The sequence below is a fragment of the Cotesia glomerata genome, linkage group LG4 (genome assembly GCF_020080835.1).
Source record: "Cotesia glomerata isolate CgM1 linkage group LG4, MPM_Cglom_v2.3, whole genome shotgun sequence".
NCBI lineage: Eukaryota > Metazoa > Arthropoda > Insecta > Hymenoptera > Braconidae > Cotesia > Cotesia glomerata.
The window spans coordinates 14,696,246-14,723,225 of NC_058161.1; the positions used below are offsets into that span (position 1 = coordinate 14,696,246).

At 29.4% G+C, this 26,980-nt stretch overlaps 4 protein-coding genes across 5 annotated transcripts; 1 reads left to right on the forward strand and 3 right to left on the reverse strand.

Annotated features, from left to right (window-relative positions):
* Window positions 1–10,008: 10,008 nt before the first annotated feature.
* LOC123262840 (39S ribosomal protein L35, mitochondrial) lies at window positions 10,009–11,157 on the reverse strand. Its single transcript, XM_044725312.1, has 4 exons — window positions 10,897–11,157; window positions 10,622–10,802; window positions 10,397–10,543; window positions 10,009–10,328 (listed from the first exon to the last, which is right to left on the reverse strand). Exons 1-4 carry the CDS (start codon window positions 10,928–10,930, stop codon window positions 10,097–10,099), a joined length of 594 nt encoding a protein of 197 aa, XP_044581247.1. The 5' UTR covers window positions 10,931–11,157; the 3' UTR covers window positions 10,009–10,096.
* Window positions 11,158–12,246: 1,089 nt separating this feature from the next.
* Window positions 12,247–15,323, reverse strand: LOC123262822 (probable 39S ribosomal protein L45, mitochondrial). Its single transcript, XM_044725283.1, has 6 exons — window positions 15,094–15,323; window positions 14,708–15,025; window positions 13,913–14,064; window positions 12,925–12,973; window positions 12,650–12,799; window positions 12,247–12,580 (listed from the first exon to the last, which is right to left on the reverse strand). Exons 1-6 carry the CDS (start codon window positions 15,142–15,144, stop codon window positions 12,281–12,283), a joined length of 1,020 nt encoding a protein of 339 aa, XP_044581218.1. The 5' UTR covers window positions 15,145–15,323; the 3' UTR covers window positions 12,247–12,280.
* Window positions 15,324–18,960: 3,637 nt separating this feature from the next.
* Window positions 18,961–22,558, forward strand: LOC123262838 (CDP-diacylglycerol--inositol 3-phosphatidyltransferase). Its single transcript, XM_044725309.1, has 5 exons — window positions 18,961–19,066; window positions 19,191–19,275; window positions 19,461–19,749; window positions 20,625–20,788; window positions 21,146–22,558. Exons 2-5 carry the CDS (start codon window positions 19,230–19,232, stop codon window positions 21,298–21,300), a joined length of 654 nt encoding a protein of 217 aa, XP_044581244.1. The 5' UTR covers window positions 18,961–19,066; window positions 19,191–19,229; the 3' UTR covers window positions 21,301–22,558.
* LOC123262816 (tRNA pseudouridine synthase A) lies at window positions 22,444–26,715 on the reverse strand. Of its 2 annotated transcripts, none has more exons than XM_044725262.1 (6): window positions 26,615–26,715; window positions 25,778–26,149; window positions 24,637–24,976; window positions 23,679–23,934; window positions 23,342–23,487; window positions 22,444–22,921 (listed from the first exon to the last, which is right to left on the reverse strand). In XM_044725262.1, the coding sequence occupies exons 2-6, from the start codon at window positions 26,127–26,129 to the stop codon at window positions 22,798–22,800; spliced, it is 1,218 nt and encodes a 405-aa protein (XP_044581197.1). In that variant the 5' UTR covers window positions 26,130–26,149; window positions 26,615–26,715; the 3' UTR covers window positions 22,444–22,797. The 2 variants fall into 2 exon arrangements, with proteins under 2 accessions (XP_044581197.1, XP_044581196.1); XM_044725261.1 differs by lacking the exon at window positions 26,615–26,715 and adding an exon at window positions 26,436–26,488.
* Between the last annotated feature and the right edge of the window lie 265 nt (window positions 26,716–26,980).

Below are 26,980 nucleotides of genomic sequence, written 5' to 3' on the forward strand. Positions count from 1 at the left end.
AATATAGAGCAGGATTCCTTTGTAATCACCTTATCAAAGGGATTACACTCGGTTCAAGCGTCTAATCAAGTTTCCTATGAAACAATTAAAAAAACGCTGAAGGAAGCTTCAATCCAATACTACACCTATACCCCTAAAGGTGATAGACCTAAATCGGTCCTTTTAAAAGGAATCAGTGAAGATTTCACACCAGCTCAAGTAGCTGATTACTTAAAAAGTAAAAATATCCCATATATTGAGATTTTAAAAGTTTCCGAGCTTAAATTTAATGGTAAAGATAATAATCCTGGTAGGCACCTCATTGTCCAAGTTACCCAAAAAAGTAGTCTAAAAGAACTATTTAAAATTAGAAATGTCCTCTCACTAAAAGCCAGATGGGAGCGCCTTCGAAAGAATAGAGTTCTCCAGTGCCTAAAATGCCAAAGAATCGGACACACTGCTGCGAACTGCGAGATGGAGTTCAGATGTGTTAAATGTGGAGAGTCACACATTCCTGGAGAGTGCCCTCTGAACGATGAAACAACCAGAGAAAAATTCAGATGTGCTAACTGCAAAAAAGTTGGACACCCAGCTAATTATGCTGGATGTGAATTCATAAAATTCGCTAAAGTTACAAATGTTGGCAGCAATCAGTCAAAAAACAGGCAACTAGACAGAAGAATTGAGGTTTTAAACAGGGGAATAAATCCTCAGCTGTCCTTTGCTAACGTAGCGACTACTAGTAGGGAGAATTTTCCCCCACTTAGACAACGTCACTCCCAAGAGGTAATTAATTTTCAACAGCAATTCCAGCAGCAATTCCACCATCCAGCTCAACAACAACAAGCTTCATACAAAGAAACTCAAGATCAGAGTGGCGTCGACCAACTCAGAAATGAAATCAGCTCCCTATCTAAAGAAATCAGACTTATGGGTGCGAGTATACATCAGAGCATAGCGAACAACTCGCAGAGAATTGACTTCTTGTTCAACTTCTTAGGAGTCCAACATGGATAAGTCAAACTCCCTGAATTCTCCATCTCCAGAAAACAGCAGTCCTCACGGACAACATATAGCCTTGAATCTAATGGCTATAAACGTGAACTCACTTCAACATAATGTTCGTCGACTTGAGTTATATACCAGAATAGAGCAATACCAACCGGATATTGTCTTTATCTCAGAAACTAAGCTAACGAGCAAGCACATCATGCTCTCTCAAAGCTACTCAATCATACGTACAGACCGCCCAAACTCAAAACAAGGTGGTGGTACTGCTATTATGATCAGAAGAAATATAGGTCACCAAACTATTAGATATCCTATATCAATAAATAACGAATTATTAGAATTCACAATAATTCAACTCTCGCCTGTACCACCGGCAACCAATAAAATTTTCCTTGTCAGTTGCTATGCAACTAACTCGAACCGAAAAATCTTTATTCAAGAGCTAAACGATTTACTCCAAAAATTAAATGCTAATAAACCTAATCACTATTATGTTTTAGCTGGTGACTTTAACGCTCGTCGGACCGATTGGGGTGACAGAGTGGATAACGAAAGAGGAAAATATCTCAGAAAATGGGAACATGAAAGTGCCAGCAAATTTAATGCCAAAATCTACACTACTGATCTCCCTTCTTTCACTCCTGGAGAAACTTACCTGGATGTGTGCATCACCAACCTTACTTTAACTAATCTACAAGCAAACAATAAAATTAGAACTGCAGAATATGACAGTGACCACAAAGCGCTACTATTCTCAACAATTCTACCGTGTAATAATCTTCAAGACAACATTCCCGAAGTCCAGAGACGTAATCTAAAGGCGATCAAGTGGAAAAAATTTGAAAAAATTGCTGACACTGAATTCATTTTAGATCTCCCAGTTGATAGAAATATGTCTAAAGATGAAGTAAATAGTAGCATCGATGAGGTGTCCAAAACTTTACTTAAAGCAATGAATAAAACTGCTCCAAAATTTAAAAAAGAAGACAGTATTCTCAAGTACCTCAACTCTAGAATCAAACAGCTTCAAAAAAATAAAAGCAAGGCTATTAATCTTCTTCACAAAGCTTATAAAACTAACAGACCGGATAAAAAAGAACTTATTGAGAACTTAAAATTTAATATCAATATAATTAAGTCTGAGCTCAGAATTGAAATGAACAAGTCTGTGGAATGTTACTGGAATGGTCAACTTAGACAAATCAACCACAAGGACCCTACTGCATTTTTTCCTAAAATCAATAGGTTCCTTAGAAATAAAAAGTTTACACCAATAGCTGCCCAACGGGTAAAAGTCACAAATCCTGTCTGTCAAAATGGAACGATTGACATCAACTCTGCACACCTGGTTGGAGAAGAGCTTTTAATAACTGAGCCAATTGACAAATTAAACGTCATCGGTGAATTTTACCAGTCCATTAATGCCCCCCGTTACCTTGAGGAAGGCGCAAAACTAAAAATCATTGTTGACAGAGAAGCTGAAATAGTCAAAAACTCTCTCATCTCCAGACATGCCGACGGCTCAACTCTTACTAATTTCTCTAGTGATAATAGTGCCCTGAGCCCTACGATAGAGACTGAAGAAGAATTGCCCTTCACTAACTTGAACCAGTTGACTAGCATCCTCAAGAAACTGCCAAATAAAACTTCAAGTGGCCCTGATGAGATCCCCTCGATCATTCTGAAACATCTTCCCGCTAAAATCATTCGAGCACTGATAATTATATTTAATAATGCAATTAACCTGACTTACTTTCCAACAGCCTGGAAGGACGCTAAAGTTCTACCCATACTGAAGAAGGACAAAGACCCAAGTAAAGCCACTAGCTACCGACCTATAAGTTTAACATCAAACCTTGGTAAAGTTTTCGAAATGGTCTTAAACAACCATATCGTTAGAGTTTGCAGCAATAAAAAAATTATGCACGATCTCCAATTTGGCTTCCGCGCCATGCATAGTACCACACATGCCGTACATAAAATCTTAGACACTCTGTCAAACTACCTCTCTAAGAACCTAAGGATCGGAGTGGCCTTGATTGACTTAGAAAAGGCGTTTGACTCCGTTTGGCTCAACGGTCTAATTTTCAAGCTAATAAAACTAGGGTTCCCGCAATGGCTAGTACTAACTATCACCGACATGATTTTAGGCAGATCGTTTCGCACCTGGGACGGAGTCAATTTGTCTAAAAAAAAGTACGAGATACTTGAAGGTCTGCAACAGGGTACGGTTAATTCTCCGATACTTTTCAACATCTTCATCATGGCTCTACTGAAATCGTTCGGACTTGACACAGATGATAACTTGTTTGCTATCGCATATGCCGATGACCTGATAATTGGAGTGGCTGAGAAACAACCTTCAACTCTTAAAAATCGCTTAGAATACCTAGTCAATGAAATAAATCGTTTTTACCGAGTCTGGAATCTTAGAATGAATCCAGATAAGTGTGAAACGATAGTCTTTAGGAGGGAATCAAACCACCTTAGTAAAAAAGCCTTGACAGAACTTAAAGAGTTCAAAATCAACACTCTATCGCCTAACAACAACGTAAAGGTTGATATTCCCCATAAAAACGTGGTTAAATATCTTGGTGTTCACATTGATCATCTACTCAGACTTCGATTCCATACGGATATTCAGTTAGCAAGAGCCAAATCTGCATTCAAAGCCAATGGTCGGATTTTTTACAATAAAAATCTCAGCAGGAAAACAAAGATAATTTGCTACTTACTTCTGATTAGACCAATCTTGACTTACGCTGCTCCAGTGTGGTGGAACACGTGCGCAGCTGTAATGGAGAACTTCCGTGTCTTCGAGAGAAAATGTCTTCGTGCATGTATTGGTGCCTATAGAACCGCTGAATCTGGCTACAAAAAATTTATCAGTAATGCCACAATATATGACATTGCTGATATACCCAGGATAGATAACCACATCATCAAGCTTGTAAGAGATTATTTCAGCAAAATTGTGCTGATAAATAATGAGTCCATCAGGAAGTTAGCAGTCTTCACTGACGAAGATTTCTTGGAAAGAAATCAAACTGGCTTGCTACCACCTCAAGCCTTTTTAACTCTTGACAAAAACGGCCTCATCCAAGATGAAGACAACGTGCCGCTTATCTTTCACTACAAGCGACATAAAGCGAATAAGAAAATAACCTTTGGGCCAGATGACCGCAAAACTAAGTGGTGTGACTTCGGTTACTCCGTCGCACTTCCTACGAGAGACAAAATGGATTCTCATAGACTCTATGATAAATACTGGTGGCTCACCGAAGAATCTATGCATCGCAAGGAACTTAGAAGACGTCTGCATATTTACTTAACCCAGTAGTGGGACAACTCACATTGTAAATAGTGTACATATATATTCATTTATTTTTAAGGTCCAACTAAATTTGATTTCATAGTGGTTTTTAAAAAAAAAAATCTTTTCCACTTTTATATAAAGACTTTTGGTCGAAATTAGATAGTTTTTAAACAATAATAATAATTTATAACTAGATCATAATTAACGTAACTTATAGAAATTTGTGTTGGCAATAAGCTGCTCCAATCATGGAGACCAATTTGCAATTTTAATTTAATGGCTTTATAGAGTCTAAGTGATTTGAAATGGCTAGTTTTTAAGTTGTTGTTTGCAGCCTCTTAGCTTTTAAGCAAATTTTGTAATTTATGAAAGCAAATAAACTTTTTTTAAAAAAAAGTAGAGAGCATGAGACTCTTAATCTCAGGGTCGTGGGTTCGAGCCCCACGTTGGGCGTTCTTTTTGGATACTTGATGCCCCAAAAGTAAGAAATTCATAATTTTGTATATTTTTGCAATATTTTGTTCTTTTTAAATACCAAAAGAACTGATTTCAAGCAAAATTTATCTATAAATTCATCGATTGTTAGTCCTTTGAGTACTATTGACACCTATTATATCAGTCTATATCGATCAAGATTTTTATTCTGTCGGTTCATTATTGAAAAATTTATTACTTTACGCATTTTATTGTACATTTAAGTTTACAACTCTTTTCATTGATTAAATAAATTATTTCAAATTATAGAAGATGGAAGTAAGGAAAACCGTCTACTTCTCCCGTTCATATTTCCAATCTAACCCACATTGTATTTTGTAAAAAAATTAAAAAGTTAATGAGTATTCATGAATTTGTAACAATTTTAATAACACTTATCGTATAAAAAGAATGGTGTTTACCCGACTGTAGGTACTGACTACTACCATTTAGTGTTATCCGAAAGTCAAGTTGGCCGCAACTTGCCACTAAGTTGACTAACAGCAACTATTTGGAAATGAACTTATCAGTTGACGCCAATTTATCAGTAAAAACTTTCTCTGAACTTTTTTGCTGTGAAGATGACAAGTTTCTTACGAAATTTGGCTACACGTTACGGCAGTAGATTGGCGTTGTGTATCTCCGAAAGTTGTAGCCAACTTTTTGTTAATAGTTACTGTTACGTTCTGGATTTTCCAGCTCATATTTTTATAATTTACCAGGCAGGTGTCTATAGGAGATCTATAGATTCCAGGCGCACCCTGCTCTTAGATACTCTATAAATTTTTAGAATAATTATTAAGGGTATTATATTTAAAATAATACACACGATTATATAAAATTAAAGTAAATTGTTTAATTAATTATATAATTTGGGCCAGATGGCACCGGACATACGTCCGGAGCCCCAAGATGATTGTCGCCTGATTGCTCAGGGCAGACTCCTCTGGATTTGCATCCAGTACAATAGATTTTAATAATTAAATGTCGCAACGCCGCATCTCAGGTTACCCTAGTGAACACCATCGAGGCCCGAATCTCATGCAGCGTCATGAGTTTTGAATTCGAGTCGCGATGGCGTTCGCAGAATTTCTTTATCTCCTCGTCACTCCGTTAAATAATTCTTGCAACGGAATGATCGAGGTTTTATTTAATAAAAATAATTTCTAAGAACCGTCAAATAAATTTCGAAATTCGCTAGAACGTTACAGTTACATAGTCAGAAGTTGACGACACGTTCTCGCTAAGTTGGTGGCAACTTAGTGACACCAACTTGTTGGTAAGAAGCTCTGGCTATCAAGGTTTATACGAACTCTGTGAAGATGCTGACATACTGACATTGCAGTGTCGTAAATATAATTCAAACAAAAAATAGTTTCACTGCAAAAAGTTGCGCCAAGTCCACGTTCATAAAAAATCATCTCAATAACATTTGCCCTTTACAAAAAAATACTTATTTCAATAACTTTTATTCTTTACAAAAAGATGTGAAATACAAACAAATACCAAGGAACCGATATAATTTTTAAAAAGTTGAAAAAATCTTTGTTGAAATTTTAAAAATAAAAAAAAAGTTTTTTAATCGCCCTTGACGTGCATCATTAAATACCCCAAATTTTTTCAGGATTAATGAATATTCTTTTAATGTATACAAATTTATAAGTTAATCTATAAAATGCGTAAATATAATTAATAAAATATTATTTCATAAAAGTTTCGCAAAACTGAATGTGCATGGATTTAGTCAGACAAAGTTAAGAATAAGTTAGAAAAAATTTTGATTTAGTTAGAAACTCAATTTTAAAGTTTATTTCATTCAAATTTTCTTGCGGATATATAGAATTTATGTTCATACAAATAGAATGACCTCTGTGAACAGTATTATTACCTAGCAGTCGGCCTGCAGCGCGACTTCTGATTCGAATGCCTTCAAAGTATGTTTTTAAGAAAAACAATGTCTTACTTGTCTTACTCAGGGGTGAAATTTCCTCAAACTGACAGCGACATCAATACCATACAAGTAAATAATTCAAAATGGCATTGAGAAATGACTTCCCAGGAAAAAATAATTTTGCCTGATCATATATAGTTATATGAGCTTATATATATAAACCTATATATAACTATGTACAACTATATACAGACTTGTATATGATTAAACCTAATTATACTTGACTAATATAAGTCTATATATATATATATATATATATATATATATATATATATATATATATATATATATATATATATATATATATATATATATATGGAATCGTTACTAATCGTTATTACTAATTATTAATATTACTAATATTATGAATTTGAATGTAAGTTTGTTTGTTACGTTTTCACGCGAAAACTACTTAACCGGTCATCATGAAACTTTGTACACATATTCTCGGAGGTATTAGAAGTAACATAGGATACTTTTTATTAAAAAAAAAATTATTTTTTACGAAAAATAAAAAAATTGTTTGTCGAAAAATCTCAAAATCTAGCTACTTCAACGCTATCTAGCATGCGAGTAAAGCCGAGGGTAAAAGCTAGTCATATATAATAAGATCTGATCAGCATGACTTAATTAACCCATATATATGATTATATACAGGTTGATTTAGAATTAGTGTCACAGCGAGAATAATTAGATAGCGAAAGCGATTTTGAGCAGAAAGTTCCTCTACCAATTTCAGAAATTTTGAGTCATTTCGGAGTTATTTAACTTTAAAATTAACCAATCGGAATTGAGGATTAAAATTAAAAAAAGAATAAATAATAATTTTGACAATATCACATGAGCCAACTTCAAGTCTTATCTAATTTTTTTTATTTATATAAAAAATTTTAATTTAAATAATTAAAATGAATTTCATGAAATAAAAAACATGCAAAAAAAAGTTTAATTTTTTTTCTTTTTTTTTTTTACTTGTAATTAGTTAATGTCTTTTTTTTAATTAACTATGTTACATCGGCAACAGGGGAATGGTATGTTGGGGATGGAACTTAGGTACGTTGGGAATACTTGCGGCTGGGGCCGACTTATTGGTGGAAAAATGTACCTCCATGAACCCTGTGCCCTTTGAAACAAAGACACAGTGATCGATTATTGGGGAAAACCGCAGAAAAACCCCGGTCAGGTACAGGCGACAAGGAAACGGCCCGATATCGCTGAAAAACTTTGAAACAAATTTCTCGGTTTTAACGGGAATCGAAGCTTCGTCTCGACAGTCCCGTCAAACATCGAGTTCATAGTCTTGATGGGAATCATGCTCGTGGTCGTGTGAGACAATTTTCCGATCATCAAATTAGGCATCGTGCGTTCTGTCACACTAAACTTCGTGCTTATGGTCACGCTATGCATCGTGCTCGTGGTCGCACTGAAAATCGTGCTCGTGGTCACGCTAGCCATCGTTCTCATGGTCGCGCGGGTCATCTTTCTGGCCATCTTGGTCATTGTCACGCTGATCATCATGCTCATGGTCGCGCGGGACATCTTTGTGGCCATCTTGGTCAATGTCACGTTGATTACCTTGCTCGTGATCGCGCAGGACATTTTGCTCATTGTCGTCCGGGACATCTTCCTGAACATAGTGCCCGTGCTCACGCTAGACATCGTGCTCATGTCGCGCTGGACATTTTGCTGATCATTTTGCTCCTGATCTAGCTCATTATTATGTTTATGGTCCTGCTGAACTTCTCGCTCGTGCTCGCGCTGGATATCATGCTTACGGTCGCGCTGAACATCATGGTCGTGCTCGTGTTGGACATCCTCCTGACCGTCTTCCTGGTCATTTTGTTAATTTTCTTTTTGAGATGGATAGAAAGATGTCGAGCGCGACCATAAGAACAATGATCAGCGTGACAATGACCAAGATGTCCCGCGTGACCATGAGCACATGATCAGCGTGACAATGACCCAGATGGCCAGAAAGATGTCGAGCGCGACGATGGGAACGATGGCTAGCGTGACTATCAATACTATGAATTCGATGTTTGACTTGGGACTGTCGAGGCGAGGCTTCGATTCCCGTTAAAACCGAGAAATTTGTTTCAAAGTTTTTCAGCGATATCGGGCCGTTTCCTTGTCGCCTGTACCTGACCGGGGTTTTTTTGCGGTTTTCCCCAATAATCGATCACTGTGTCTTTGTTCCAAGGGGCACAGGGTTCATGGAGGTACATTTTTCCACCAATTAGTCGGCTCCAGCCGCAAGTACTCCCATCGTACCTAAGTTCCATCCTTAACATACCATCCCCCGGTTGCCGATTTAACATTTTTAGTTAGAAAAGGACATTAACTAATTACAAGTAAAAAAAAAAAAAGAAAAAGAACAAATTAAACATTTTTTTTTGTCTTTTGTTTCATGAAATTCATTTTAACCCTAGACTGGTCACCTCTTTTTTAGTTTCTCGCTCGCACTATAGCGAGTCTCTATAGATTGAGTAGTTGTTAGGCGGCCTCATGCTCATCGGGTGACCAGTCTAGGGTTAATTATTTAAATTAATAGTATATTACACACCTAGGGAAGTAAAGTAAGAAATGTCTCAGATCACATGTAATTGTTGTCCGAGGCGAAGCCGAGGTCAACAAACATGTGATCTGAGGCTTTCTTATTTACTTCCCGTGGAGTGTATACTATTTTTTTGTCCGACGAAGGCGGAAAGCGGCAACTTTGTTTAGCACAGCGGGACGAAAGTTGCCACTTTTTTTGCCCTCCGGGCGGAAATGGTCATGGGTTTGTATTATTGAGAATTATTTAATCCGCGTTATTCTTGATCTGTAACATTATGATACTTAAAAATTGTTCTGTAATTTTAATCGTAAAGTTAAATATCATATATTTCATTAATTGCACTTGCTGATCATATTTTTAATTAATTTTTAAAAAATTTCATTTATTCCTGAGTTACTTTCTTGATTTTTTTTTAACTTTCTTCATGCCATTTCAGGATGAATTTTAAGGATTGATTTCCGGGAGGTGAAATGACCGAAGGGTGAATTTTAAGTTTATGCTAAATTAGTTACAATTATGAAATTAAATCTTAATTTTAACCTTGGGATTTTGTATTATATATTTACTTTTATTTATGGCTATGTGAAATATTTATTTTCATTATATATTTAAAGTTGTTATTTGACCTGTTTCTTACCTTAATAGAAATCTATCAATTAATTATTTTATACTCTTCAAGTAAATGCTTAGATAAATAATAATTAATTTAAATAAGCGTTCTAAACTAGTGATAGTATTTAATCAAAACGATCCATCCCATTTTGCCATAAAAAGTTTGAACAAAATTTCTAATTACAGATTATTCAAATTAAGGCAGTGGTTTTGTTCTAGTTGTCCAAAAATTCTCTCGTGAATGGTAAGGATTGTAAGGATCATCCACCCAATACTTTGGTTTTCTAAAATATGGTGATACCATTTTATCCAGCATCCATGACTGAGAAGCATTAGTAAATACATGCCGACGTAAACGTTTGATTCTCGCCTGCTTCTTTGTCCATATTTTTCTATGCCTTGCAGATCTGGTCCTGATCCATATACCCCTAAAAATCATAATGTAAGTTAACATTAATATTAAAGAAACAAAACACGAAAAAGTTATGCTACTTACCAGTTTAATCGGAAAAAACGTTTTAACACTGTTCTCACTATTCCGCGTTTTCCACGACTTCTATTGTATCTAATAATACCTCGGGCTGGTGACTGCAATTTTAGATTTGTATTTACAGAATTAAAAATGGGAAGAGTAGTTGTCGATCTAGAAAATAATAATTAAGATTAATAATTTTTATATTTCTAAGATAAAAATTTATAAAAATATTAATAAATGAATTACTTAGACCAACTACTGTTAGTTTTTATGGGAAAATGCATCGACGAAATAAGTGTCGAGTTGAAACGTGGATGTTGAATTGCAGAATGATTGATAAGAGAATGAGGTTGAATACATTTTATGTCATTTACAAATGACTTTGGTAAATTAATTAAATTATGCCCACTACCCTGCGTTAACTTGCCTGAAATCAAAGTTATAATTATTCAAGTTGTTTTTTTTTTTTTTTTTTTTTTTTTTTTTAATGAAAAGTTAATTTTAATAAAAAAAATTCTTACTCTTTAAAGCATTACAAAAGAATCTTGAAATCATTTTTGCTTTCTCTGTTGAAAAATTTTTATAAAATTTCTATTTTTTTATTATCATTTAGATTGCCTCTTACCAACAACACAAGAGTGAGGTTAGTAAAAAAAATTATTGAGAGAACGAGAGAAAAAATACCTCTCGTATTAAGCTAAATATGTAATTATGTAGTACTTAATTATAAAAATGTTTATAATTAATTTTTATTATTAAATACTATGTATTACTTTTAATAAAAAACTTGAAGCACGACGCAGCTAAGTTGTAGAGATTACAACTGTAGAGCGAGGGTGTAATTCGTCTACACCGGTGTAGTTAAGTACAAATATTAGCGCTCACGTGTTGATTTCTGTTACTAAAAAAAAAATAATAATCCTTTTGTGTTATGTTATCAAGCCGTTGAAACTATTTTTTGTGCGAAAATTTAATAATTATTTTTTAATTTTAATTTAAAAAAAAATCAAAGAATTTCTAATGAAAATAATTATAATACTAAAGTTAGCCGACGTTTTTAATTTTTTGATTTTTTTTTTATTGAAAAAATTATAAAAAAAAAAATATTAAAAAAAAATTACACTTCCAGTTTTTCAAGTTTTTTTTAAATGAAATTTTTCTTTATTTTTTTGTAATAATTTTTTCAATAAAAAAAAATTATAAAAATTTTTAGATGTCGGCTAATTTAATTTTCATAAATAATTTCATAATAATATCGTTAATTCATTGAATGAATTGGAAATTAGATTTGTAACTAGAAGATATTTTAAATTAATAAAATAATTTTTAATTAAAAAGTATGATATTGTATCACAAAACCGTAATATGAAAGTTGGAAAAGAAAAAACGATAAATTTGTTCATTTGAAAAATCTATTTTCTTACAATAAATTATTTAATCTTTAATTTTTTAAACAAAAAATATTAATCATATTAGAGTTAGCAGTCACTTGACAATTTTTTAATTTTATTAAACAAAAAAATTTCTTTCAAAAAATTATTAAAAAAAATTGCGTTTTTAATTTTTTTAATTTTCTACATGTCAATTGTTTTTTCTAATTTTTTTTGCACTAATTTATTTCTTAAAAAAAAATCTAAAAATTATTAAATATCTGCTACTTTAATTTTCATAAGATATGAACCGAAAAGGATAAGGTACATTGAGAAAAATATTGATAAATTGACTGTTACCATTCAAATTCAAAACCTTCGATAAGCTAAATTTTTTTAATTTTATGATCAGTGTATTTTCAGATGCGATTCCTTCAATTTACAATAATAATATTGGTTGGAAAATACATGAATTTATCGTAAACTTAAAAATGTACAAAATAACTAATACTTATTTTTTTTATCAAAATAATTTTTAAGTATTAATTTGTGGTTGTGGATCATTTTTTGTTATGGGAGCAGTTTGTAATGCTTCGGAACTAGAGTCCTTTTTAGCAGCATCATCTTCATCATCTGGACTTTCCGGTTGTAGGATATAAGTTCTGTTGGCATGTTCTTTTTCCGGCATCCACGGTGGGATTATTTTAGCGTGAATTCTCCAAGTGCCGTATTGGTTTGCTATATGCTTTTCAAAAACGACGTACTCGAGAACATCTTTTTTTACAATTTCACTTCCGTGAATAAGACGACCGAAACGATCGTAAACTGCTAAAGTCTGAAAAAAAAAATATAAAATAACAATATTTCTTATTTTAAAAAACTAAAAAAAAAGTGTATATCAAACCTGCTGATTGTGAAAACGGACAGTAACTTGAGCAAAAATGTTTTCTTTACTTATTACGTTAGTACAACGGGCATGCACAACACGGGGAGGTTCCAATGATTCATTGAAGGTCCAATGTATGGTCTTATCAAGAGTATTGTGTTGAATTTCCTACATATAAATAAAAATTTTCTAATAAAGAGTAAAATTAAAAGTTTAATCTTAAAGTGCTTTAAACTAACTAATACAATTTCATAGTAAACTGAATGATAGTTTAGAAATATTTATACACTAACCGGATGAGCTCTCTCAGTGACATACAAGCGCAGTTCCTCTTTATCTTTCCTGGAAAATATGTTTTTTTAAATAAATTAATCGTGTGATTTATTTTACACAAACAAAATTATGATGTATCAATATATATTAAAACAGCAGGTCATTATTGATTCAATATTAAATTAATTAAAGGGGAACACCACTGTGACGATCGAAAAAAAGAGGTGATTTTCGGGAATTTTTTTGACAGGGAAAATAAAAGAATTTGGCGATCGGATTTTTTTTATTTTATTAAGAGTACATTAAAGATTATTACCCTGAATTTTTATTAAAAAATATTTAATTATTACAAAGTTATCAACAATCTTGTAGAGCACTAGAAAAAATTTCCCCCTCCATGGTCGGTTCGATAACTCAAAAACGGATCATCTAAAAATAATAACCAAAATTGCTTTTTAATCAGTAAGGATGTTATTATCGTCGCACGTACGGAATTTGAAAAATTTTTGTTTTAAAGATTTTTTTAGCCGGGTTAAAACAAAAAAAAAAATCCGTAAGAATAGTGAGAAAATTTTCAATCAGTCGCCATTTTTTTTTAAATTAAAATTTTCAAAATTCCGTACGTGCGACGATAACTACATCCTTACTGATTAAAATGTAATTTGGGTTTTTATTTTTAGATGATCCGTTATTGAGTTATCGAACCGACCATGGAGGGGGAAATTTTTTTAAGTGCTCTACGAAATTGTTAATAACTTTGTAATAATTAAATATTTTTTAATAAAAATTTAGGGTAAAAATCTTTAATGTACCCTTAATAAAATAAAAAAAATCCGATCCCCAAATTCCTTTATTTTCTCTGTCAAAAAAATTCCCGAAAATCACCTCTTCTTTTCGATCGTCACAGTGGTGTTCCCCCTTAATTAATTATTAACATAATTATAATATGATCAATTACGGCTTTAATTAATAAAAACATAATGGCAGCTATTATTTATCAATACTTACTTTGCCATCGCTTCATGTGCTTTTAAATAAATTTGTTGAGCTTCATCTTCAAATTCTCCAATTGAAAATTCTTCGTCAAATGTTCGAATTTTCCTGACTGCTAAGTAAGATGTACCTTTTTTTTTCATGAAGTCAGCTTTTTGTTTGACACCCTGTAAATTCACATTAAGGGCCAGTTTTTCAATCCCGGGTTTAAGTATTTTATCATTGTGAATATATCTATATATCTATATTATATATAGATATATTCACAATGATAAAATACTTAAACCCGGGGTTGAAAAACTGGCTCTAAATGATTTATTATAAAATTCAATCTAAATTATCTATATTATTATTATTATTATTATTATTATTATTATTATTATTATTATTATTATTATTATTATTATAAAGGCGAAAGATTTGATTGTTTATTTGTATTGAATAGGCTCCGAAACTACTGTATCGATTTGAAAAATTCTTTCACTGTTAAGAAGCTACACTATCCCCGGGCGACATAGGCTCTATTATATTTTCAAAAAAATTAAAGATCCTTACTAAAACTCCAATTTTTGTTAAATACCCGTGCGAAGCCGGGACGGACTGCTAGTCAATTATAAATCAATAAATCTTAAACTCTAAAATTTTATGACGCTATATTTAAAATCTGATCATTTTCTGAATTTTCCTGAACAAATAAATTACTATAAATGAAATTTTTTAAAACTTTACATGTTTGCGAAAATCAAGAATTGATCAGACACCTGCTGATTTCAATATAAAAAAATAGTTTCAAAAATTCCAAGCTCTTACCGTAGTTGTTACAATGGAAAATTTACCATCACCTTCTGGTGGAACGTACGGCTCGAAAATAGAACCGGTGCAACCTATAAAGATTGGTTTTTCAATCCAAGGTCGTGAAGGCATCAGACCTTGTTCTTTGAACTGGGCTTTGATTTTCTCCTGTGATACGTTTTCATCATATTCATTGAAGTCAGGTAATTTAACTTTAATAACTTTTTCTTTCCTAAATTGTTTAAATTTTGGATTCCAATGCTTCGTATGACGATACTTTATTTGGTTTAATATGATTGACTTATTTGTTACTGATAAGAGCAGCGATGAATTATTCTGTAAAAATTTATAAAAAATTTAATGAAACTGCTGATAGTTGATTCATAATGAATTATTTAACTTACCGGTCTAACTCCACAAAAATAATTGAACGCACGAGATACTAAATTAGACATCTTAATAATAAAATATATTTTAATTTTTTTTTAATGAACAAAATTCTAATAATTCTTATTGTTGATACTATGATTGTGATAAATAATTAACATCATTCAAGATTTACTTATAGATAAATGAAAATTTCATACAATTGTTAATCTCAATACAATAATACACGATGTAATAAGTAAATAAAAATTAAAATTAAAATTTGAGAACCTCTTCTCTGCCTACTTGAAGTCAGTCGTATATGACAAATTCAAAGCTACTATAACAATACTTTCAGCGCGAAGCTTTTCTTTTTCTGAGACGACTTTGTTTAGTTTGCTACCTTATCAATAGGGTGAGTTTCAACACAACCTGATTACCGCCAAATTTAAAATTTATGATTAATTATGTGAATTAATGATTACCAAATAAAAATACATTATATTTACTGTTCAATATTTTGATATTAATAATTTTTGCAATTTTAGTTTTATAAAGTTAGATTGTGATAAATTAAAATGTTGTTTTATTGTTAACTCAGTTCACTAATTTGAATTTAAAAAAAATTTGGAAAACCCAAAAGTGCATGACTCACGATGCTCATTTAATTATGAAATATTAATAGAATAAAGAATGTGAAAAAAAAAATATATAAAACAGCTAAAATAGGTAAAATAGGCTGCAGGTTTAAGCCCACATACCGGCAAATTATATCAATTGTTTGATTATCAAGTCTAAAAATTTTTTAAGCAAGCAAAAATTCCTCAATTCATTGATCATAAGGATAATTTTACTTATTTTCAACTCTGCAATTATTGAGAATTTAGTTTCAAAAAAATATTGGTATTTATTTGAGTAAATTTTATTTAAATGCCTAAAACTATGTAAATTAAACTCATTATTTTTTAAAATTAAGTTCTTTTCCTAATACGCATAAAAATAATATATTAAAATATGTTTAAATTGCTTTTTAGTCCATCAAATTAATTTTATATGTTACACAAACGCTTGAAACTATTTGTTTTTTTTTTTATTTTTTTTTTAGATAATGTACTTGGCTAACGCTTCTGTAAATAAAATTTTTCTTTTTTATTGTCGTTGTCTTTTATATTATTTTTTTGTGTCAATATTGTTAAGTATATTAATAACTAGCCGTTACCCGCCCGCTTCGCGTGGCGTACAATATACGCCAGGCGCGAAAAATATTAATTTTGTTATCTAACTACGTAAGTAGTTATATCATAAATGAATTTTATGAAATTTACACACTCAGATAATAAATTAGGGCATTATAAATTTATATGAGTTAAAAATAATGATTGACACAGCTTTCCACATCACCATGGAGGTACTGTGTCATGCGATGCGTCCCCGTTATTTTACATGGCGGGATCTCCAGTAGGCCTACACCATGGATAGATGTGAGCATGAATGTCAGGGTTTGAAATATGTTATTCATATTCAATTTATAAAAATATAGATTAAATATGAAAAATTCAAACTCAGGCTATCATGTTCACGTCTATGAAAATTAATTTAGCAGATGTTTAATAATTTTAATAGCTTTTTAACAAATAAATTATGGCAAAAAAAATTATTAAAAAAAATTAACATCTATAAATTTTAACAAATTAAAAATGCAGTTTTTTAAAAATAACTTTTTGGAATAAATTTGGCGGGTAACGGCCGTATATTTGTATATCTATATTCACAAATATAGGTATACAAATACATAGAGTGATCATATAATGGTACATGATCATCTATTAGGGGTTTTACCTTATATAAAAATTTTTAATTTTTTTTATATTTAATGCCTTCTTATTATCCTTTAGGAATTGAATTTTATAATTTTTTAATTAACGCCCACGCAAGGATTTGTGAGGGTGGCATTTCATAAAATTCATTCTTTACAGCTCAAAAACTCCAAAAAAATCAATCTGGCCAAGTTTCAATCCTTTAGCTGCTATAGATTAAAAGGCACAATTTCTTTTAATTTTACGCCCACGCACGGACATGTCAGGGTAGAATTTAATGAAATTTATTCTTAACAGCTCAAAAACGCCAAAAAAGCATTCTGGCCATGTTTCAAAGTATTAATAGCTATAGATTGAAATTTACGAATTTTTTTTTAATTTGACGCCCACGCACGGGCACGCCAGGGGGGTGGAATGTCACAGAATTCGTTTTTAAAAAATTTCTAAATGTAATTTGAAACATTCTGACCAAGTTTTGAACTATTAAAAGCCATAATTGAAAAATATGAATTTTTTTTCGTGAACACCCCCGCAACCCCCCTTGTGGGTGGAATTTCGTGAAATCCGTTCTTAGCTGACCTCTACTTGGCAAAAGGAATATTCCTGCCAAATTTCAAGTCTCTAGGTCTTATAGTTCCAGAGATATCGTGATGAGTGACTATCTATATCTATAGAAAGTCTCCTATATATATATAGATGAATATCATTTCAGATTGAAGTTTTTCTAATTAGAAAAACTCATAATCATTATAAACGAATCGAGAAATATTACAGAAATTAAAAAAATTTTACTGAGATTTATTAAAACAGACGTAGCCTGGCTTAACAGTCGAGTGGATTGACTGTGTCATGAACGTGACTTAATAATGAAAAAATTGAATGATAATGATCACGATCTCATGAACATAATTACGCCTGAACTCCAGTCACAAATCCCAAGCATGCAATTAAATTTGTGTTCTCATCGAGCAACCATTGAAGAGATCTTTCTCATTTCATCTTTGCCGTTTTAAAAGAGAAAAAATTTTCTCGCAAAAGCATTTTTGAATATTACATTTTGTTGTGAGTGTTGCATACTAAATTTTTTAAATTATTAATTAACGAATTTTTTCAAGGAGGAATATTATTATCCTATGGCTGATCTTATTGTAAAATATAACGGCATATTTGATCTAGGAATCACTACTCTTCAGTTGGAATTATTGGAAAGGAGTGAAAGTGTGAGTGATAGTGATTAATTAACAACGCTAATTAGTAAAGAATAAGTTTATTGATTTATTTTTTTTTCTATAAGAAATATGCAATAAAAATTGCTTGAAATAAAGTTAATTAATTTTTTATATTTATAAATTTTGATAAAATTATAGTGATAGAGGTTAAAGAATATTTGTTGAGTAAATATTTTAATAACAAAATAATTTTATCATAGTATTATGTAAAAATAAATTTGTTTTTATGATAAATTAAAAAAAAGTTCAAAATTTCAAAAGTTTTTAGTAATAAAAAGAACGAATGATCGTCTGAGAGTGCTTACAATTGCAATTGAGATCTTTTTTAAGTTTTATTAAGAAATAAATGCATTAAAATAGCATTAATCATCTCATCCAATTTTAAGAGTCAACAAATTTGAAGGAAAGAAATGGCAGCTTTCAAATTATAAGTATAAAATGTTTATCGCTTCTATTGGATCTTTATTGTTCGATAAGCACTCAAAATGTAAACAATTGCATGACTCCTGAAAATTATTAAAAAATTTTATTGAATTTTCTGATAGAACTTTCACTTTTTAGCCTGTCTAAGATTACTAAAACTAAAAAGGCTGTTGCTAGTGATTCAATATTTTGAACGAATAAGATATACTTATTGAAAAATTGAATAAATAACTCACATTTTTATTCAATTATAATTCTTTATATTCTTTATATCTATTTTCAAATTGTCGGATGAATAATAAACAACCACACGTGTAACATCTAACTTGATCTAACCTTGAATTGGATTGTTTTTGTTTATAAACTGGTCTTACTGACACCTAGCGGACAGCAGAAATAACAAAAAAATAAATTTGATTGATTAAATAATATTATGTTTATTATTATAGTTATCTGATAATTGTATTCTCAAAATGTTATATCGGGCTTAAAGTTCACCAGTGTAGGGGATTAAGCTTGCATTGATTCATTCAAATTAATTGGTGAGTATGATTTTGAATCAGATTTATGCTGATATACGGTAATATATTCAAAGTAAAATAGTCTTTAGTATTTATTCATTGACTAACTTATTTCCGATCTAATTGGCGCATTGCAATTCCGTAGAAAAATTGTCTTCTGTGGTGGTCAATAAAATAAAATACAATGGCAGAATCTGAGAATATATTTTTATTCGTTCCTAATTTAATTGGTAAGTACTGAAATTCAACGATTTTTTTATTTAAATAAATTTTATATCGATTGTTAAACGAAAACTTATTGGTAGTATATTGTATGAGCACTTGGTGGTTTTCATATATTCAGTAAGCCGTGGATTATTATTCTAGTGTTTAATGAACATTTATCGTTATTAAATTATAATCGATCTGGTTTTAGGTTTTGCAAGAGTAATACTTGCTGTTATATCATTTTATTTTATGCCAACGAATTATGTTATTGCTATTTGGTGCTATGTAATTAGCGCACTATTGGATGCCGTCGATGGTCATGCAGCCAGATATTTTAATCAAAGCACTAAATTTGGTGGCATGCTTGATCAATTGACTGATCGAGTAGGAACAATGTGTCTTCTGGTCAATCTTTCTATGTTTTATCCCGCTTATGCTTTCTGGTTCCAATTGAGTATGGCTATTGATATAGCTTGTCATTGGATATATTTGCATACGTAAGTGAATTTATTTTGTTCCAGGTTGTAAGAACTTAGTATATCCCAAATGCAAAAACGGTTGAGTGAATTATCAAACGTCGATTCATTTATTAAACTACTTTATGCAAAGTTTTTTAATTTTTTTTTACTTATTTATGTCCTTATCAGTTAGTTATCATCGGGCATATTTAAATATCTTATCTGTTAAAATAGTTTCGGTAGAAAGTTTTCTATATTATGCATTTGATATAAGACTGTTGTAGCATAAAAATAAACAAAATTGTATGGAAACTAATGATAATCGGAAATATTTTACAAATATCGACTATTATGTTTTTAGAAGATCTTGAACTAAGTTTTAACATGATATAAATCAACCTTCGTATAATTGCTACATATTTTTGAAGAAAGAAATTTCCAAAATTATGTAACGTGTTTAATTTTTTTTTTTCGATAAGTAACTGATGTAAAAAAACGTTAAAATACATCTCAAACTTATGCATATATGTACAGAATAAAAATACTATCAAACGTCTTTCACGATAAATACAATTGAATCGCAATGTTCGATTTAGGCTGGATTTATTTAGAGCGTTTAAAATATAAATAAACATATATTTAGTCAGAAATTAATGACCTATAAAAATTCAATTTTATGTATTATTATTAGTCCACAAATAATTCATTATCGCAATCTAAAGAATTATTTTCCTTCTAATCAAAATACGATCATTTCTCGGGAAAACTGATTTGAGCCTGTACATTTTTTTAGTATCATGCAAAAATTAAGAAAAAAATTTTTTTTCATCTATCTGTGTGACAGAGATAGAACTTTAGATTAATTTTTCATTGTTTTATAATTATTTATCTGAATAATTTATATTTGTTCACAGGACAATTTTACAAGGAAAAGCGAGCCATAAATTCATTGACATGTCAGAGAATCCAATTATGAATATTTATTACACAAATCGTCTAGTTTTGTTTTTCATGTGTGCTGGAAATGAAGCATTTTACGCAACATTATATGTTTTGCATTTCACCGAAGGACCCATGAGTAAGCATATTAAATACTTTAAAAAAATTAGCGAAATAAATTTTCAGCGGTCTCTTGCTTCCATAGTTTACATTAATGGTCTCTCTAAAGTTAACGTAATTCTGCATCTTTTAAAGTTTCGGCTTAATTTAGCGATCATTCAAAATTTTTTTAAAATTAATATTTTCAGATATTGAAGTCCCGAGAAATCATAATTTATAAAGATCATTAAAAAATTATAAAATATTGATAATTAAGTATTCTGATGAAATAAGAATGCTGAATATCACTATTTGATTCAAGAGTATCGTTTCTCAGAGAGACTATTTAGTAAGGCTTAAAATGTTTAGAATAATTTATTTATGTATTTTTTTGCAGTACTCGGATTGAGTTTATTAAAAATAATGTTGTTTATATCAGCACCAGTAGCAATAGTAAAATCATGCATCTCAATACTTCACGGGTATGTTGCTGCTATCAATCTCAGTATAATTGATGTTAAAGAACGTCAAGGATTACAAAAAACAAAATAATTCTGAATTTAGATTTTATTTTTTAATTTTAAATTGTTATTTAGAATATTTTATTTGCGATAATCAAAGAGTTGTTAATTATTTTATTTAATATTTAAGTTATCTATTGATGTATAGAATTTTTTTTATATTATTTAAATTTGTTTTAAAAAAATTATCAGACTGCTATAACTTCTTACTAATTTCCGGTTAATTTTTGTCAATCAGTTATTATACAGTTAAAATATTTACTTAATTTCAATAATTTTTGTGATTCATCAAGTAAATCAATAAATTAGTATGTACCTATATTTTCATACAACTTACTGAGACTTTTTACGATATGATTAATTTATCATTTCATTGCTACTTCCATAATATAAACTATGATTATAAATAATAAAAGTATTATTTATTAATAGTCATTGACTTGAAAAAAAAAATTTACTTATATTGTAATTATCTCGCAATATATTATTTTATTATTCCAATTATCAATATACTTATTAACTTTTCAAATGAATGAATTGATCAACAAATACATATAGTGCATCACTTAATAAAATTAAGAACCCAGGCTTTAATTCATTTTTTCAATTGACTGTATGATGATTGAACATGAATTATTAATTAATATCCGAATGAATGAACATTAGTGACGAAAATAGTAAACGATATATAGACTACTTATATATTTATATATACTTATTAAAAAGTTCAAAGTCTCTCGTTGACACTGATTAGTTGTTTGTTTATAGAATTAAATTATTCAAAGATATTTATGTTATTTTTTTTTTATCAAAACTATTAAAAATTGCTGGAAAACAAAAAATAATTAATACTTAAATGTAGACTAGAAAAAAATGAAAAAATATGAGATAAATTCTATTGAAAATGTTCTCTATTAACAGTATTTTTCTGATATCTATAAAAGAGTTTTATTCTATGTAAAAATATATAATATTTAATATGAAAGATAATGAAATATAATTTGGTGTTAATTTTGTCTAGACTTACGTCGAAAACTAATTCACAATAATTATTATAATTATAAAACGGACTACATATGTTTATGCATTAATATTTTTTGTCTTAACTTGTAGATTTATTAGTTATGTCAATTAATTTATAAAAAAAAAATCGGTACCAAAAAGTAGCAAGCAGTTATTTTCATAAAGATATTTTATTTGAGCTTCCACTTTTTAATCATTCCTTTGACTTATGTATTATAGAGTGTTATAGAGTGTATATTGAAGAATAAATCATTCATTATCGATAATATATGTTTATAAATCTTTTGTGTTAGTACAAAATTAAAATAAAAAATTCATAGACTATTCACAATAAAAATATATACTTAAGTTTTTGAAAAAAATGCTCGATTTTTTGTATAATTTTATATCCTTTGATAAAAGGAGACTAACATCAAGTTAAAAACTAACAATAATTTTGTCTAAGTTTATGATCAATATTTATTCTTATTTATTGTAAAAACTAAAAAAAGTAACAAAAAATTTATTATGAAGTCGCTTCCACCTTCGTTTCTTCCTTTTCATCTTCTTCATTTTCTTCTTCATCACGATTCAGATCCATTTTTTGACCAATTTTACTGCGAGCTATCTCTCCGAGCCAAAGTAACATTCTATTATTTCATGTTAAGGATGTATTAGTTAAGATCTTTTAATTTGTTTAAAATTAAAAAAAGTTGTTCGATTACAGGTTCTAGACAAAAATATCTTGCCAAAAGTACTCTTGGATAAAATTTTCTTACGAAAATATACTTTCACGTCCATAAGACAACGATATTTTTAACATGATTTAAACAGAATATTTTTAGCAGGATATTTTTGCAAAGGTTTTTTAGTTATGAATGACGACTCATGAGTTATGACATTTATTGGTCTTTTAAGTGGCTTATGAAAAAATTGAGACATAACTATAAAACTTTATAGAAATTTTACTATATAAATGGATCAATTTTTAATTTCTTCTCTTAATTGAGTTCGTTGTTAAAAAATAGCATATAAAATGTTAATATTATTTTAAATATTAAAAAGGATACGATTGATTTTCGATTTCAGTTTCTTCAATATGTCGTAAAATAAAATCTTCGTGAAATTTCTGAATTTGACTATCACATTCATCCCACTCTAATTTTTCGTGAAGTCCATCGGATCCATATCTTTTATTATAAGTGTCATAATGAACCTATAGAAAAATATATTGAATTAAATAAGTGGAAACATGTGAAGTAAAAATCTACAAGTAAAGAAAAAATTCAAGTGAAGATTGGATTCGGTCTCAGAAAAGGTGACCCCTAATATTAATTAAAAAAAAAAAAAATATTGAAAACTTCAAAATATTTTTAGCAAAAAGAAATTATAATAATCTCAACTTACATGATTAAGAACTAATCCTAAACTTGGAGCAGTAGGAACTTCACGTTTTTCGGGCTTAAAACATTCTTCTAAAGTTTCTTCTGAAATAAGATTTCTTACTACACCAATTGCAAGTGCCATCATTTTCCTGATCTGATGAAGCATAAAACTTTGTCCTTTTATTAAAATTGTTGCAAATTCAATATTGTTTGTCACATGAGTTTCTAAACAATGACATTTAATAATGTATCTCATGGCCCTTGGATCAAACGGTCTCCTAAAAAATACAATTGAATTTTCTATAAATCGTTTAGAAAAAATAATAATCATCTATATAATTAATTTTTGAAGTAGTTCTAAATTTATTCGAATTTCGCGATAAACGTCATTTGTTTATTTATTTTTTTTTGTCCATGTGAATGTGTTTATAAGTCAAAAATTAATTCCATATAATTACGAGACTAAGAAAAATTTTGTAACGGGTATATCTTTATCGTAAATTGAGTTTGATATTTTTTCAGCGATAGTCATTTATGATTTAAATAATTGAGAGAGTAAGGAAAATTTTGCGACGAGCATAGTATTATTTAAAAAAAAAAAATTTTATAGTTTAATTTAGTATCATCAGAAAAGTTTTGATAAGAATTTGAATTTTCTTGGTTTTATATATTCTTCAGTGATAGTCAATTTTATGTCAAGTTTTTGGAGAAATATTGAATAGTTTGTTGGTTCTATAAATTTGTTCCGTCACAATTGCCCATTAAATTATTCATAATTGATCCTGTCATAGGATTATTATTTTTAAAATTTATTTAAAAAGTACCCAAACTATGTATAGTGTAATTATAAACATCAAAAAATCATTGAGCCAAAATTTTCTTATTCATAATCCGTAAATCTCTACAGCCGCATGGTGACTGCAGGTTGCTAGTAATAATTATTACTATTAAAAGTAGAAGTATTAAAAAATCCAACTTACACTTTAGATGTGAAATTATGAAAATTATGTGTTCCGCAATATAATTGTAAAACGGAATTTACTTTTTCAAGTAACTCGGGTGTCATGCGAAAATCAGTGAATGGTTTTCCGTCAATTACTGAAAGTTTTTCAATTCGTTTCTGAATATCCTCGTCAGTTGGAGTTATAGCGATAATCGAAGGATCGTCGGGTGCAAATGCAAAAGTTGGAAGAGTATAAGTATAAGTCCTCGCATTACACTGTCCTTTACTATTAAATCCTTTTGTGACTCTTTTTAAACCAAAAACTCGTATTTGTTTTGGTAAATACTTATTTATATCTTCTATTTTAGAATGTTCAGCTGCAAATATGAGTTATAGAAAGCATAAATAACAATTGAGGAGCTGAGTTTCAAAAGGATATTTTTTGATAAATATTTGAATTTTTTTTTTTTTAATAATCGGGTGCAAAATCCTGAACTCTATTGATATGTTTCATCAAATTTTATGAATTCAAATTTTTTCAGTATAAAAAAAAAATAATAAAATTTACGTTTTGGATCAAAAGGAGATCTTAAATTCAATTTACTAAGTATTTATCGTTATTAAATGATATATTTAATAATTTAATAATTTATATAGTTGATTGTTCTAATGTTTAATAGTTAATTTTTCATAATTGGTTTTATAAAATATGTTATTATTTCCAAAAATAAAAAATTTGTTGAATTATTTTTGTTTGTTTTGAATAAAAAAATATTATTCGATGATTATTCTGTCAAGTAAGCCAAAAACACCTTTTTTATCACTTAGGATCAAAAAGGTACTTTTTTTTATCACTTTAGATCAAAAGAGTACTTTTTTTTATCACTTTGGATCAAAAGGGTACTTTTTTAGAAATTCGGATCAAAAGGGCACTTTTTCTAAATTCAACCAATAACAACATTGAGAATTATAAAGTTTTTTTCATAAAAATTAAATTACGCCTTTATCATCACGAGCAATATGCATGAGAATAGAAAAAAATTGATAAACAAATTTATAGTTAAAAGTAAACAGTTTTTTACTTGTATTGAAAAAAACTAAAAAATAAAGATACCCTTTTGAAAATCAGCTCCTTAATTATTCACTTAGAAATATACAAATCAAAATTCTCTACGTACGTAATTTTACGGAACAAATTTGTCGAGTCGCAGATACTCCCTTATCGGTTCTCGCAGCTCTTTGAAAATGAGTGTATTGAATTGTTTCAAACGATTCTTGGTCAATCAAATCAGCTTTAAGCAATGCTGTGAATAGATCTTCTTCGATCGTTTTCATGTTGGGATTTCTTTGCATGCCATAATAATCTTTACCTAAGTATCCTAGTAATAAAGCAAAATTCCGTTTTTTGACCCGTTCAGTTTTTTTCATTTTTTTCGGATCTTCATTATTGTCATTATCTTCTATCTGTCTTTTTTTATTTTCTTGAACACTTTCATCAGTTGGTTTCAGAGTACTCTCATTGGGAAACATTTTACTTGCGTGACTGGTACCTAGAAAAATTGTTTAAAACATAAATATCACAATCAATGTTAAAAATGTAGAACTTATTGTTAAATTATAATAGTAAAGTTAGCCGACGTTCAAAAATTTTTCTATTTTTTTTAACAATTAAATTGCAAGTAAAAAAATACTTAAAAAAAATTGCACGTATAATTTTTCAAATTTTCTACTTGTGAAATTTTTTCTTTTAATTTTATAGTAACAATTTTTTCAATAAAAATAATTATAAAAATTTTTAAATGTCGGCTAATATAATTTTCATGTTAAATTACTTACAAAATGAGTAGAGTTTATTTGATTCAAATTTTTTTAATATGCGAAACATTGATCGACTGTATTTTTCGAAATTTAAAATATTAACTATTTATTTAAATATATTTAGTATAATTTTAAATTAAATTTTTATGATCCACATCATATTAAATTAATAAGTAAATAAACATTTATATTCTAACCTTTACTAAATTTAACTTTATATCTTGGAGCACGTTAAAAATGAACTGGAATATAACTTGGCAACTGATTGGAATATTCGGAATAAATTAAACTGAAAATTTTGATGATGCTGAAGTTAGCTGACAACTGTCAATTTTTTTAATTTTTATAAAAAATCAATTTAAATAAAAAAATGCTTTAAAAAATTTGCACTAATAATTTTTTTTTTTAATTTTTACATGTGGAATTTTTTTTTTTTTTTTTTTTTTCAATTAATGTCAGTGTCTTAAATTTTTTATCACTTAATTGCTAACTAACTAACTAACTATAATAAATTACTATTCCGCTAGAGCGACTGTTCTTTTTTAAATTACTGAATGAGAACC